Consider the following 16,274-nt stretch of genomic DNA (forward strand, 5'->3'; position numbering starts at 1 on the left):
CTATTCTATCCTACTCTATTGTATAAAAATAAGTCATTCTCTCAAGTATAAGAGAATTTCCAATGCATCCATTTGTGTAACAAGATCATAAGTAGACTCACATCCAAGTTTGAAAAATATAACTTAATGAATACCTAGACTTGAAAAATTAGCTGATCTTAAAGATTTGATGCTAATGAATGTTGAAAAATGGAGTAGTATTGTAGCCTGATGTCTAGTTGAAACCAAGTTTTGAAATGATCTTTGATTGTTTGGTCCTCTTTAATTGTCATATCACAAAGTTCTTCTTGTGGAATGTGTTCAAAATCATGAATGCACAAGGGATCATATGCTAGATATTCTTGAATTTCTAGATCTATTGTTTGAACTTCATCACATGTAATCCATAACTCATTAATCTTCTCACAAAGATAACTAGAAGAAGCTTCTAAGTTCTCTTCTTGTGGATCCTCTTCATGGATGCTTTATTTCTCTTCTATCTTTTGAAATGAAGATTCATCCCTAGTGACCATTCTAAATTATGAACAAGGGTTTAAGAAGATCCTTGTGGTGGCATACCATCCTTCTCTAAATGACTTCTTTAACATCATGTTTTATAGATCTTTGTTTTGCAAATGGATTTTGTAGTTAATGAGTTTTTGTTACTTGGTTGGGGGTTTTGTTTTGGAAATTTACCTTTCTAATTTCTATCTAAATGTAAATAACCATAATGAAAATATTTTTGTTTTTGTGTTTTGTTTAAAGATTCCTATTTTGACTAAATATGAATGTGCTTCCCCAGAAATGGCGCTAAAAATGTCAGGTCAATTTACTAAGTAAACTAACGCAATTGTTTTATTTGTCAATCCGGGTTTGTAGACTTGGAAGCATAGCCAAAGTATATGGATTTCAGGTAAAGTCAATTTTGAAAGGCAATGCTCAAAGGTTAAAGAAAATGCATATTACAAATAAATTCTAAGTTTAAAGAAACTAAACGATCTCTGATTCAAGATGCAATAAGCAAAGGAAGAGGCTCCTAACTTAGGACGTCTTGGTTGTCCTTCCCCACAATACTGTCCTCAAGAAGTGAAACTAAAGAGCAGCAGTTTGTGATTTGTAGAAAGCAAGAGAAGAGGCTCCTAACTTAGGAGGTCCTCGTTGTCTTTCCTCATAGTTCTACTTCAACAACATTACCATTGCATCAAATCATAAACTGGAATTCAAGAAACAATTCAAGAAATGCAAAAGGATGATTTTTAGTTGTAATTCATAATTTGATAGTAAGAGAATTTAACTTAAATTCTTGGTTGTCCTTTCGTACGAAATTAGATTTTAAAACAAAATCATAACACATCTAAATAACTGAATCATAAAACTGAAACAAGAAATATTGAATCAAAACTATGCTAATTTATACAAAATTTAACCCAAGTGTACTTAGCTTGGTATGGGGGTCCTCTAACCTTGCCTTGTACACCTGAAAAACTCTTCAGCTACAAATTACTTTATAAAACACTCACAACATGAACAACAATAGAATAGTAGAACCGATTCTTCAAATAATCTCAAAAGTCTCCAATAGTCTCAATACAAAATTACACTTACACTCCTTTTGAATGGTCCATAAACTTTTTTTAAATAAGAAAATCATAAACAAACTTTGCTATAATGGCACTAACAGCCTTATCAATCCTAATCCATCCATACAGGTCAAAATCATCAAGTCTGTTTCACAAAATTAGGAAAATCCCACAAAATAAGAAATATGCCCCTTTTTACTAGGGATTCCTCAATGACAGGTCAAGTTTGACCAACGTTGACTGGGCATGTTTTTGCTCAGTTTGACTAAACCAATATGTGTTCCTTCATCCTTGGTTCCAAATAATTCCAAATATATGCTTAGATCTCGCACAGATGTCCTGCACATATGACTTTAATGGAGCTATTATGGGAATTTTTAATGGAGTTCAAATTTACTCTTAAAACCCAATTTTTACAAAAATTTCCAAAAATTGAAAAACTTAATTTAGTTACTTGAATATGAAAAATAGGACTAAAATGAGTCATATATAGGTGAAATAGGATGGAATATGGTGGTAAAAAAAATGGATTTAGGATATACGAATATGACCAAAATTGAGGGCCAACAAGACCCACGGATAAAGTTGAAGAGTCATGTAAGTCGAAGAGTCATGAGGGAAGTTGAAGAGTCACAAGGATCAGTTCACCATTGGCTATATATACGCCCTCATTCTAAATGCAAAGGAATTTTCACCTTGGCTCCTCCCACATAGCCTTGAGAGTCTCTCATTTGTTCTTTGAGGAGCGAGCAGTGGCTCCAATGTCCCACTACTATGACTAGTGATGTATGGTGTACAGATCTGTCATGGATATTTTTCTTAATTCAAAAGCTTGTCTCTGGCCAACAATTTTTCACACATGTTTTGTATCCATTTGTAAGACTCTTCTTTAAATGTTTGTAATGCATGTTTGCTTAACCTATACTAAGATAGTTGAACTACTTCGGTTATTTTAGTACTCATATTGTTGAAGATGTGTTGTATTGTTTAACATTACTGTACTGTCCATGTGGATTACTCCACTGGACGTTAGACAGACCATCTTTGTGTATTTCTTGGTGTTAACTCCCGTCACCCCCATGTGTACTATTCTGCGGGACGGTGTACATGTTTTCCCTTGAGCTTTAGTTTTCACGACTGCCACATCCGCTGTGGACTATTTCGTTGGATGTTGGACAGACCAGGCACACTCATGTCATTTTCTTGAAGTCACAAGCATAACACTCTCATGTGCTGGACATCAAGAGCTAAGGAAAATCTCTAAGATAATGGAAACCGGGCCATCATACCGGATGGGACTCCTACACAAAATGGTGTGAGGTCTAGTTGGGACTTTATACTGAGGAGATCCCCTTTGTTGGATCATCTAGCACTGTCAACAACTTAATAAGCTTAGCATACAACTAACACTCTCTTAGAAATATCAACACTACTGCTAAATGCTTGGCATGTTCCTCCTCATTCTTAGAATATACTAGTATGCATCAATGAATAAAATAACAAACTTATTCCGATAAGGACACAACAAACTATTTATCAAACACATAAATGTAGCTGGTGCATTATTCAAACCGAATGCAACAACAACAAACTCATAATGTCCATACCGGGTCCCGAACACAGCCTTAAAGATATCCTCTTCTTTGATGCATACTTAATGGTATCCCGATCTCAGGTAAATTTTAGAGAACATTCTTTCTCCCTTTAGTTGATCAAACAAATCATCAATCCTTAGTAAATGGTGTTTGTTCTTGATCGTTACTTTTTTCAGTTACCTGTAATCAATGCAAAATCTAAGAGTACCATCTTTCTTCTTTACGAACAACACTGGTGTGCCCCAAGGTGATACACTTGGCCTAATGTATCCCTTTTCAAGAATCTCCTTTAACTGCAACTTCAACTCTACCAACTCAAGTGTGCTCATCCCATAAGGTTCTTTTGATGCTAGAGTTTCCCCTGCCACTAACTCAAGAGAGAAATCTACCTCCCTATGAGGCGGAAACTCTGTTATGTCCTCAGGGAATACATCCTGAAACTGCTGCAAAACTGGTTGCCTGCTCAAGACATCTGTATCCTTAACCTCCTTACCCTTGTCACTAGAAATGTGCACTGTAAACATCACACAACCTTTTCTATGACTATGCTTAGCCTGCATAGTAGTAACCATTCTCACTGATGTAGGCTTCTTATTTCCCTACAAAGTCCTATTTTCCCCACTATCATCCACATACTCAATGGCCTTGTTGAAGAAATCCACTTTGGTTTTGTGAAGGGATAGTGAATACATACCTAAAAGAATGTTATATGATCCCAATGACAAAACATTCAAATGTGTTGCTGTACACATACCATTTAACTCAAATGCACAAGCTCTTACCCAATGGTGAACTCACTTCTTTGTACCTATAGCGAACTGTACCAACCAAGATTCTGCATGCACTTCTTTTCTCAAACCACACTTATCCACTAGGTTAAGACTAATATAACTATAATTAGATCCAAGATCAACCAAAATAGAAACAACTTGATCACAAAGCTTACCGTCCATCTCAATGATCGATGCTTGATGATCCACCCATCTGTTGTCCATAGCTACATAGATCTGAGGAATGCTATGATCAACATCACCCACTATATGCACCTCCTGAGCACTGTATATCTGTGGTCTACCACCACTCTAATACTACGGAAAATCCTTCTTATGATGATACTTACCAGATATCCAACACTGCAATGGTTCTCTACCACTGCCTCTAGCCTACTTCTCTCCATGTCCTTTCTCAGAAGTATTAAATCTCTTGTAAGGAACTGCATTTTATTTCTCACTTGCATCTTGAGGTCTTCCTCTCTTTGGTGGCCATTTTCATTTAGCTTTCTAATTTCTTTTCAAGTCATGCTTGGACTCAAATTTGTGCTTCGAGTACTCATAGCAATGCTTCAACTTTTGTATGGCCTCCTCCAATGATCTAGGTTCATCGAACTCAATTCAGTCTCTGTATCCAACTAGAAATCCATTGATGAATCTATGAACCTTGGCCTTCTCCTCCTTGAGTTAAGACACATATCTCAACAACTCCAAAAATCTGCTAGTATACTCATCATCTGTCATAGAACCATCCGCAACTCATAAAACTCCTTAAATTTGTCATCATAGTACCTCTTTGACAATTACTTCTTCTTGAAGAGCCTTTCAAATGCATGCCAAGTCAAATCATCTTCATCAATACCTTTAACATTCTTCACATCTTCCCACCAAATATCTGCTTTACCTTTGAGACTGAAAAGGGTTATCCTTGCTTTCATGTTTTCTGAATAATCATGCAATCTAAAGAATTTCCTCATATCAAGCAACCATGCATCTGCATCCTGTGATTTATTCATCTCTCCATTAAAGGTAGGTGGCTTCTATTTCTTGAACTCATCCAGAAAGTATCCCCGATCACTCCTTCCATAAGGATGATAGTGATGACAATCATGACGTCTATGAGAACCAGAACTAGAATAGTACCTGTGTCTAGTACCTCTCCTATCCATAGTATCCAACAACATGCCGTCTCTGATCATGTCAGATCTATCCAACCTATTCCCATCATAAGACTTGTGTCTACTAGGATACATACTATCATATGCCCCATTAGTTTTTTCCTCTTCCCCATGGCTGATCTGAAGTGGCCCCTGTCACTGCAATTCTAACAAACTTCGAAGTAGTATTGCATTCACCTCTTCTTGTTTCTCTTATGCCTTCATAATTTTATCATTGTCCTCTTTGCAACTCCTTATTTCTTCCCACAAGCTTCTCAATGTGTCTGCCAAATCATAAGAATTCCCCACACCACGTTGCTTATCTGATGCATAGGGATATTCTAAGTAGTCTACCACCTTGCCTACCATTTGGTCTCTTTCCTGCAAGGCATACTATGTTAGCTAAACCAAATCACAATAAACCAACGTACCTTAGCATAATTTGGGGAGGATACATTGTCTTCAATATCATCAAATCAACTTGAAACATATATAACATAATCATAATAGCATATAGACATCTATCGAATAAATGGATCAACACATTAACATCCTTCTAGGTAGGGTCCAGTCATCAATGCAAGGCCATATCAACAATGCATGCTATGACCTTATGCATGATAACAATCGTTATTCCATCATACACATTACCACATGCAACCATCAACATGCATAACCAATGCCTAATCACCTACACATATGCATAAACGCATGTAGTCGAGCATAAGCAATCAATTCTTATAATCAACCTACAAGACTAATACTTGCAATCAAACAATCAAGAATACAACCTGACATACAAGGATGTAATCAAGTTGCATATAAGCTACATATAATCAAGTAACCATTCATATACTTCTGATGTTACATTCCAAAAAAATACATTAGGTTCCTCATGATAACCTTACTACAACCATGATCAACATGATGCAATGCAACAAGCACATGGAACACAAGTGTCAGAGACACACATGCAATTGACATGCATCCATGACCAACACACACCGCCCATCTAGTCTGAGGGGTGAACCATGCTCTAATACCAATCTGTAACACCCTCTCCCAAGTCTACCCAAAGTAACCATGAAAATTGGGGTAAACATGAGACAAGAGGCTACTATGATCATATTCTACCTCATATGTGACCTTAAGGAAGTGGAATCGATGGACCATCATGCACAGTCGTCCAACATCATCAACAGAACCCTTAGGAGATAATTTTGCCACTCAAACAGCCTGTCCCTGGGTCCCACTATTGTAATGTATCTCTTATTCCATAGTCACTCTCATGCTATGGGCAAGGGAGTGACCAACAACCTAAAGTCGATCTCACAGGCCTACCTACTAGTGACTATGCACTAAAATTTCTAGTTCTGTGCCAACAACCCTAGGATTTAAGCCACTTTTCTATCCTAGAATCCTGACCTCTGCCCATAACTTGCTACAACCTTCAAAATTCATTAAAGACATGATAACAATTTTAATCAATCAAAATCAACCTCAGGTCTAGCCCTGAGCATCCCTAACCGAGACTGACATTCTATCAAACACTTGGCATCAATGCAACCTGCAGGTCTAGGTTACAAGACAGAACATAAATTAATGAAACAACTTATGACACATAACCAGAAGGATTTCCTCGTTATCCATTGAACTACTACATCATAAATTAGGTCTTGCATCCATCCATTTAACAGTTACAAGTAAATACATGAAATAACCATGACATGAACTAGTCATTTAACCATGCTTATAACCAACATAAAACCAAGTAAATATCAGAGATAAGAAAACCATTAAATCCACATATAAATTAGTGCAAAAGTAAGAGAACTTAACTTTTATTAATCATAGGCAAATCCAACCAGGTTCAGGACTTCCACGTACCGCCCGACCATAGACATGGCCGAACCAAATCTCTCTTTCAGCCAGTCACCCCCGTGCCATATTCCAATCATGAATGTGGGATCTCATAGAACAACCAAGGGAATCTAGAGGTTAAGCCACCTCCACCCTCACCAAACCGTGATCACACCAAAACCGGTGCTCCAATCTCAACCGAATAGAACTTGGAATGCCATCTGGAATCCTTCGCTATCCTTGAGTAATTTTTCGTATCCTTGTCTCTCAGGCTGTACCGCAATCCAAACCTGGAGCACTAGGCCTTAAACTGAGACATATCCCTCAAGATTTACCATGTATCCTGCCAAAACCAGTCAAGGGATTCCTAGGCCTTTGGGAATGGAACTTGAGACCACCTCCGCCTCAGATTCTGAAATCCATCTAGCAAACCAAAGCTCAAAAACTGAAATAAACATCCCAACATACCATGGCATCCAGAAAAAGGCAAGGCTAGGCTGAAAAGCACTATTATAACCCGGCAAAACCATGCCACCGAGAGCAAGAGAACACCAACATGCAAAGCCATGCATGTCCAAACCAGCTAGGAAATCACACATGCAAAAGGTTACCTGCAAGTATTCCTGTTGAAGTTGCCTGATCCTGCTCTTCCTTCCTTAATCCTTGCTTTCCTTCCTTTCCCTTTGATTTATTTTCCTTCCTTGATCCAAAACTAGAGTGCTCCAAGAAAAGTTTAAATGACCAAGAGAGTGAGAGAGAGAGAATACCGAGAGAGCTCCAAACTTGAACTTGAAAAAAGCCATGAACTTATCCTCATAAGCCTTTTTATGCATAAGGCCTCTAATTTCTTCATTTCCCATTATTTTCCTTCATTTTCCTCCTCACATGCAACATGTGGCCTTTCACCTTAATTTTCTCCTAATTTCGTTTATTTCCATAAACAAATGTGCAAAAAATGCCTTTTTTTCCTTTTACTGCCTTTTCCTTAGCCTTTGCCAATTTTCCTTATCAAAAACACGCATCCAGTGATACCCACTAGGATATCTTTGCCCAACATTGAACTTCGAATAAGTGTCCCTTAACCGTGGTCTTATTTTGCCTTTATTAACTTTTATTACATGAAATTTTCACCAGGGTTGTTACAACATGTCCTTTTCCCCTTTGTGTGTTAGAACCCCCATTTATCTCACTTGACTCACTACAAGGTCACACACTTGCTTCTGAACTAAGTCATTATACTTACCTCTGCACGCTACTGCGATTAAGGCACTACATTACCACCTACTGCTAGGACTCCTAATCCAAACGGTCCGAAGCCTAGTTGGGGCTTCTTACCAGGGAGATCCCCTTGAATGTTGGCAGGTCCAGCACCTTCAACACCCTCATACACACAAACTCCTCAATTTGGCAGTGAAGCATGGCTTCCATAAGACTTGAATGCCAATCCTTATTGTGCCCATCTTTAAAAGTGGTGATAAAAATGTTTCCTATAACTATAGGACCATTATGATCAACCACATTTTAGCCAAACTATATAGGCTCATTTTGGAAAAGAAAATTAGCCTCTAACTAGAAAGCCATGGTAAAAAAGCTAAACGTAACGCTGGTTTTAGGAGACATCACTTGACTATTGACCATCTTGTCACTCTCAGGATCATTGTCGAGGAATGTTGCAATAATAAAACTAACCTCTTATGTTGTTTTATTGAGTTTAGAAAAGCCTTCAACACAGTTCCTCGGGATAAGCTATGATAGAGACCTGAAGAGATAATGGTTCTTCTTAAGTTGAGGGTTGTTGTGACTAGGCTATACGAGAATGTTATTGAAAATCTTAGGACCACTAAGGGTTGGTCTAAAGAAATTAAATGCAATATTGGAGTTAAGCAACAGTGTCCACTATCTCCTACCCTTTTTGTAATTTACATTGATAAGCTAGAAGAGAGTTTGGAAGTTGTAGGATGCGATGGCCCCAAGCTCGCCGATATGGTCATTACTCTTATCCTTTATCCCAACAATATCGTTCTTCTTTTCATAATCCATAATTATCTTGACAAGCAACTTAGAATACTCCATGAATATGGCTCCAAGATGGGTATGAATGTTAATACCAATAAGAATAAAGTCATGATAATTTAATCCAAAAATATCAAATATGATAATTTCATTTATGATAGTAATTACTTAGAGAAAATTTCTTCATACAAATATTTAGGTATTGAAATTCATCATTAGTTCAATTGGAATTATAATAGTGATAAAAGGATAATAGGAGGCTAGAAAGCTTATTATGAGCCTAAAAACAATTATATGTCGATAGATCTTTGTGTATGGAGTAAAAAAAGGCTCCTGTTTGAGGCTCTTGTCACCCCTGTTATATTATGGATGTAAGATTTGAGGTTGCATTGTATCTAGAGAATCATGGAGAAAGATCGAGTTGATCCAAAAGGAATTTATAGCCCACAACCTCAAGATTAAAGGAACTACTCCCTTCCATATGCTTTTGGTTGAATCTAGTCTTCCTCCCATTGAAATCATAACTATGTTTACGTTTCTGATGTATAAGAAGAAGCTTTACAAAATGGAAGCCAAGAGGTTCTCTAAAATTGCTTCTAAGTCTAGCCAAAACCCCCACCTCTAGCTCAAGTGAGGTTGAAATAAGGACACCCAGCCTTAGCTTAACCATTGTGAGATAAAGGAAGAGATTATATTGGAGAATAAAGATAAAATAAAAAATACTATTACTTCCAAATTTAAGGATAAGTTGTGGGACGATAAGGAGTTAGAAGGAAAGAGGAAGCTAAGATATTATAAGAAGATGATCAACCCTAATCTTGCTAACCAGAAATATCTCTTTGTCTCGACAAGTGCTAAGAATAAAATGAACATTGTGAACATAAGAACTAGTTCTCATGAGCTTCAGAGTGAAATCGGGTGTTGTTCAATTCCCAAAACTCCTTGGGATGAAAGATTTTGTCACCTTTGCGATACTAAGAAGGTTGAAGATGAAAAACACTTTCTCTTGGATTGTTTGCCTCTTACTCACTTCTGTTCTCATTTCTAGAAACTTTGCCACACTATCAACCTTCTTGAGTTGTTAATTCAACAAAACTATAGTGATCTCGGAACACTTCTCTCCCTTCTTTTTTATCATAGAAATAAAATATTAAAAGTATCAATTAATGTCTTACTTTCTTAAAGTCCGGTAAACTATAATGGTCTTAATTGATGTTAATCATCATCATCATTGAATTTTAATTATAATGAAAATGATTTTTTTCCATATATATATATATATTCGTTTACATTTATTGTATTACCTCGACCTTACAATAGTGAACAACAAGTGAATAATATGCGTGGTGACATTTACATTTTTAATATTATTGTATTTTTAAATTACTTTCATTTAGGATGTCATTGAAACTCCATTAATTAAGGCCACTCCAACTTATTCAATATATATTGGTGGGACTACATATTTATCATGTCCAATATATCACCTCGATTGGGGTGAGGAATTGAACCAGTGACTTCACATCAAGAGTGCCTTAATAAAACACCGAATCACAATCTATCCAAAACCCATAAACCAACTTATTCAATTATAAATCTATATAATATATGTTATTTATTAAAATATTCAATTTAAAATAATTTAAAATGAACCAGCATTAACTTTTAAATAATGTAATCTTCAACATAGCTATTAACAAGAACATATATTTTCTTTTACCTTTTATTTTATTCCATCCACATTGCATCGTTCAAGAGTGCACTAACGTGGTGACATTTACATTCTCAATATTATTTTATTTTGTTTTTAAATTACCTCTATCTAAGTGGCCATTGAAAATAAATTAATTAAGCGCATTATTGTCGAGTGCCCATTGCCAATAATTCACTTATAATTTTTTTAATAAATTTTAGTTACTAAAATATCAATTAAATAAATTTTAGTTACTAAAATATCAATTAAATATATATTTTAGTATTTGATTTAATAATCAAAATAGAAATTTCCAGAATATCTGGAAAATCAGTAGATATTACTATTTTACAAATATCATAAGAGCTAGTTCCAATATTTTCTTAGAAACTTGAACTTAATTAACAATTTATAAACAAATTATACATCAAATCACTGACCTTTATCTTTAACTTTAAAATTTGACATGTGCACTAATCACTTGCAAAAGAGTTGTGAGAGTCAAAGGCATATTAGTTTTGACGGAAATAAAATGGATCTCCTTTTAGAGGATTTAAAAAGGGATTTAGGTCTCTTAACATATAGTGATATAATTGATCACATCTACCACAATTTTACTACAACCCTTTTCACTACCATTAACAAGTTCTCTATTGAGGTGTCCTATAAAAAGAATAATAGAACTTCCAACCCTTGGTATGATAGTGATTGTAAAATTTCTAGGAAAGTGATTCAAGATGACCCTAATGAAAATAAAAATCTTGAAAAAAACAATATGTATAAAGCTCCCATCAAAAGCAAGAAAAGGTCTGATATAAATAAGAGGTAAGAGCATCTTCTTCACCATTCTAATGTTGAACCTAGAAAGTTTTGGAGGAATATTCTTGTTCGTAAAATGAAGAAAGTAATTTGATCCCCTTAAATAATTGGGATATGTATCTTAAGAATCTTTATGATTCCCTGGACACTATGGGAAACATCTTAAACACTTCTTTATAGGAGGATATTTTTTCCTTGGAAGACATGGAGTTTAGGATTAAGAAGCTCGCTAATAGGAAGGCTAGAGATATCAAAGGCTACCAAGCTGAAATCTTCAAGATGTGAAGATCTATCCTAATCCCTCACACACACAAACTCCTCAATTTGGCAGTGAAACACATCTTCCATAAGCCTTGAATGCAAATCCTTATTGCGCCCATCTTTAAAAGTGGGGATAAAAACGTTCCCTCTAACTATAGGACCATTATGATCAACCATATTTTAGCCAAAGTATATAGGCTCATTTAGGAAAAGAAAATTAGCCTCTGGCAAGAAAGCCATGGTAAAAGAGCTAAACAACAAGTTGGTTTTAGGAGACATCGCTCGACTATTGACTATCTTGTCACTCTTAGGATCATTGCCGAGGAATTACACAATAATAAAACTAACCCCTTCTATTGTTTTGTTGACTTTAGAAAATCCTTTGACACAGTTCCTCAGGATAAGCTATGGTAGAGGCTCGAAGAGATAATGGTTCCTCTCAAGTTGAGGGTTTTTGTGACTAGGCTATACGGGAATTTTATTGCAAACCTTAGGACCACTAAGGGTTGGTTTGAAGAAATTAAATGTAATATCAGAGCTAATCAAGGATGTCCACTATAACCTACCCTTTTTGGGATATACATTGATAAGCTAGAAGAGTTTTTGGAAGTTGTAGGATGTGATGACCCCAAGCTCGTTGATATGGTCATTGCCTTTCTCCTTTATGCCGACAATATTGTTCTTCTTGCAAGAAGCCATGATGATCTTGAGAAGCAACTTAGAATCCCTCATGATTACTACTCCAAGATGGGTATGACTGTTAATAGGAACATGGCTAAAGTCATGATAATTAAATCCAAAAAGATCAAATATGATAATTTCATTTATAATAACAATTACTTAGAGAAAGTTTCTTCATACAAAAATTTAGGTATTGACATTCATCTTCACCTCAATTGGAATTATAACATTGAGAAAAGGATAATAGGAGGCTGGAAAGCTTATTATGAGCTTGAAAGCAATTATAAGTCGATAGATCTTTGGGCATGGAGTTAAAAAAGGCTCTTATTTGAGATTCTCGTCGCCCCTGTTATATTATATGGATGTGAGATTTGGGGTTGCAGTATATCTAGAGAATCGTGGAGAAAGATAGAGCTGATACAAAAACAATTTATAACTCACAACCTCAAGATTAAAGGAAATACTCCCTACCATATCATTTTGATTGAAGCTAGCCTTGCCCCCGTTAAAAGCATAACTATGTTTAGGTATCTGATGTATAAGAAGAAGGTTCACAACATGGAAGCCAAGAGGTTCTCCAAAATTGCTTGTAACTCTAGCCAAAACCCCCACCTCTGGCTCAAGTGAGGCTGACATAAGGACACTCAGTCTTAGGTTGACCATTGGGGGATAAAGGAAGAGATCATCTTGGAGAATAAGGATAAAATTAAAAATACTATTACTTCCAAATTTAAAGATAAGTTGTGGGTCGATAAGGAGTTAGAAGGAAAAATGAAGCTAAGATATTATAAGGAAAACGATCAACCCTAATCTTGCTAACCAGAATTATCTCTCTATTTTGACAAGTGCTAAGAAGAAAATGAACATTGCGAAGATAAGAACTAGTTCTCATGAGCTTCAAAGTGAAACTGAGTGTTGGCCAATTCCCAAAATTCAGGACGAAAGAGTTTGTCACTTTTGCGATAAAAAGAAGATTGAAGATGAAAAACACTTTCTCTTGGATTGCTTGGCTCTTACTCACATCCGTTCTCATTTCCAAAACCTTTACCACACTACCAACCTTCTTAACTTTTAAGTATGCAAAACTATAAGGATCTAGGAACACTTCTCTCCCTTCTTTCTTATCATAGAAATAAAATATTAAAAAATCTCAATTAATCTCTTACTTTCTTAAGGTTCAATAAACTATATTATTCCTAATAATAATTAATCATCATCGTCATTGAATTTTAATTATAATAAAATAATTTGTTTTCCCTTTTAAATTTATATCTCATATATTTAAATCTATACCACCCTTAACCTTAACTTTTAAATGTTATAATCCCGGCTATTAACAATAACATATATTTTCTTTTACATTTTTGGTATTACGTCGACCTTACAACATTCAACAGCACGCGTGGCGACATTTATATTTTCAATATTATTGTATTTTTAAATTGTTTTCATTAGGAGGTCATGGAATTGTAAATCTTTATTTAGGAGTGCCCACTCCAACTTATTCAATTATAAATCTTTATAATATATTTTATTTATTAAAATTTTCAATTTTAAATAATTTAAAATCAACCAGCATTAACTTTTAAACAATGTAATCCTCAAAATAGCTATTAACAAGAAATATATTTTCTTTCGCCTTTTATTTTATTCCATCGACATTGCAGCGTTCAAGAGCCCACTAAACGTGGTGACATTTAGATTCTCAATATTAATTTGTTTTTAAATTATTTCTACCCGATGGCCATTGAAAATCGATTAATTAAGCGCGTTATTGCCGAGTGACCACTGCCACTAATTCAATTATAATTTTTTTGTAATAAAATTTAGTTATTAAAATATTCAATTTAATATAGTATTTCAATATTTGATTTAGTAATCAAAATATAATTTTCTAGAATATCTCGGAGCATCAATATTATACGGAATACCACTGTTTCACAAATATCATAATATCTAGTTACAGTATGTCTTTAGAACTAATCAACAACTTAAAAACAATTATACACCAAATCACTAAACCTAAAATCATTTAATAATATTTTTAAATTAAGTAAATTTAAAAGATACTATTTAGGTTTAAATTTAAGATAGATCTCTTTAAACGTTATAAAGATAAAATATGGAATAAACCTGGTGTATGGGCCCAACTTAAGTTGGAATAATATTTAAAATTTTGGGAAACATAAACCTTTTTCAAACTTGGAAATTAAATTTATAAGTCCATACCGCAAAATAGGAAAAAAGCGTAACTGTAAATGTGACGGTACCTTTGCCAGGTCCTTGGGTCACAGCACATGTCCCTACCTCAGCTCGACTATCAATGGAAAAAGCTCAACCAGTGACATGGTGATAGGCCGCACATTACCAACGATCACAGCCAGCCTGGCGGCCACGCTGTCCGTCAGCCGTCACCATCCGCAATTCGTTCGTTCCCTGTTGGCTGTCCCTTTCATCTTTATTCAATCATAGTTGGAAGATATATTTTATATTACTTTTTGTACCACACGCGTAAATTGCCAGTTAAATGTGAGGCGCAGACAACTGGAAGACTATTTTATATTATTTTTCTTGTGACATGTGTACATTTCCTATTCGCTGTGCGATTCCCAGAGGAAGATAAATATGCGTGATTCTGTGGCCTTCTGAGCAAATTCTTGGAGTTACATTTCTTGGCCCATTTTGATTAAAGTTCGAGTCTGAGGCAAAGAAACATTGCGGTCTCAGATTTGGGGGTGTCTGTCACAGATTCGCATTTGTTCCAGTCCGGTTGGGCTTAGGGTTTGGCCTTTTCGCTATATCCTTGCAGCAGCAGGTTTCTGGTGAGTGTGAGCAACAATGGCAGGCTCAGGCAACTACACATCTGCAGCTTTCTTGGTCGTTCTGATGATAATAGTGAGCGCAGCAGAAGCCGCAGAAGTGAAGGCAGCAGCTCCGAGTCCGACAATGGAGGCAGGCGCTGCTTCGTTGCCCTTCCTCCCTGCTCTATTTGCTACTCTCGTCGCCGCCTTCATCCCGTTCCTGGCCTGTCGATTTTACTGAGATCGATTGCAGGCCGCTATCATTTACTTCTTATTTTTTTTTTTTCTGATATGTAATTTATTCTACTCGTCCAATTTCCGCTATGTGAGAAATTTAGATTCTACAATTCTTGCTGTCAAATTTCAGACAAGCCTGAGAGTTGCTCCAGGGGCTATTTCTTCAATTAAAAAAAACTTATTCTTTATGTATACGACTGTCTTATAAGTGTGGGTTGTGTGGAGGTTATTCTCTCCTGGACTAGAGAGCATTTTGTATTTTTTCTTACTCCATTGTTTAGCGATTTAGGAAATAAAGGATCTTTTTGTATTCTTTGTATATTCATTGAATAAGACTGTTTTGCAGACATGATTGGATTTTGCATATTTTTACCGTGGCGACAGGGTTTGTCTGTTTTAGGGTTATTTAATTCATGAATCTCTTTGAGCGGGATCATCTCAGAGTTATCGCCCGTTATTGTGGAAACTATTTTAATCCGGATGCGTGCAAACATACTATTCCTTTTATTTACAGAGTTGCTTACTGATAATAGATTGAAGGGCAATCCATAGCCCTGTTAATCCTGAAGCAGGGCTTTTTAGATTTCTCGTTTTATAGGTTCGGGAGTTACCGTGGGAAAGATGTTTGACAACTCGAATGGGTTTGGTGTGATTTATCCCATTACTAAATATTTGTTAATTAATTATGTAAAATATTTTATGTATGGCTTAAAAAATTTATGTATATATCATATTAAATTATTGAAAAAAATAAGTTTTTATGGTTAAAACATTTCAAGTGGTTTTATAGTTTAATCATTTTAGAGGTATACAATTTTATGTTGAAAT

At 35.5% G+C, this 16,274-nt stretch overlaps 1 protein-coding gene across 1 annotated transcript; it reads left to right on the plus strand.

Annotated features, from left to right (window-relative positions):
* The first annotated feature begins 15,068 nt into the window (after positions 1-15,068).
* LOC149185899 (uncharacterized) lies at positions 15,069-15,714 on the plus strand. Its single transcript, XM_089412516.1, has one exon. It carries the CDS (start codon positions 15,247-15,249, stop codon positions 15,448-15,450), a length of 204 nt encoding a protein of 67 aa, XP_089268642.1. The 5' UTR covers positions 15,069-15,246; the 3' UTR covers positions 15,451-15,714.
* The last annotated feature ends 560 nt before the right edge of the window (positions 15,715-16,274 follow it).

Source organism: Pinus tabuliformis, chromosome 3_1 (assembly GCF_031772625.1).
Source record: "Pinus tabuliformis cultivar Carrire ecotype Pingquan chromosome 3_1, CPIR1, whole genome shotgun sequence".
NCBI lineage: Eukaryota > Viridiplantae > Streptophyta > Pinopsida > Pinales > Pinaceae > Pinus > Pinus tabuliformis.

Bases quoted from the DNA above. Each gene is read 5' to 3' on its own strand.
- LOC149185899 (XM_089412516.1), top strand. From the start codon at position 15,247: ATGGCAGGCTCAGGCAACTACACATCTGCAGCTTTCTTGGTCGTTCTG.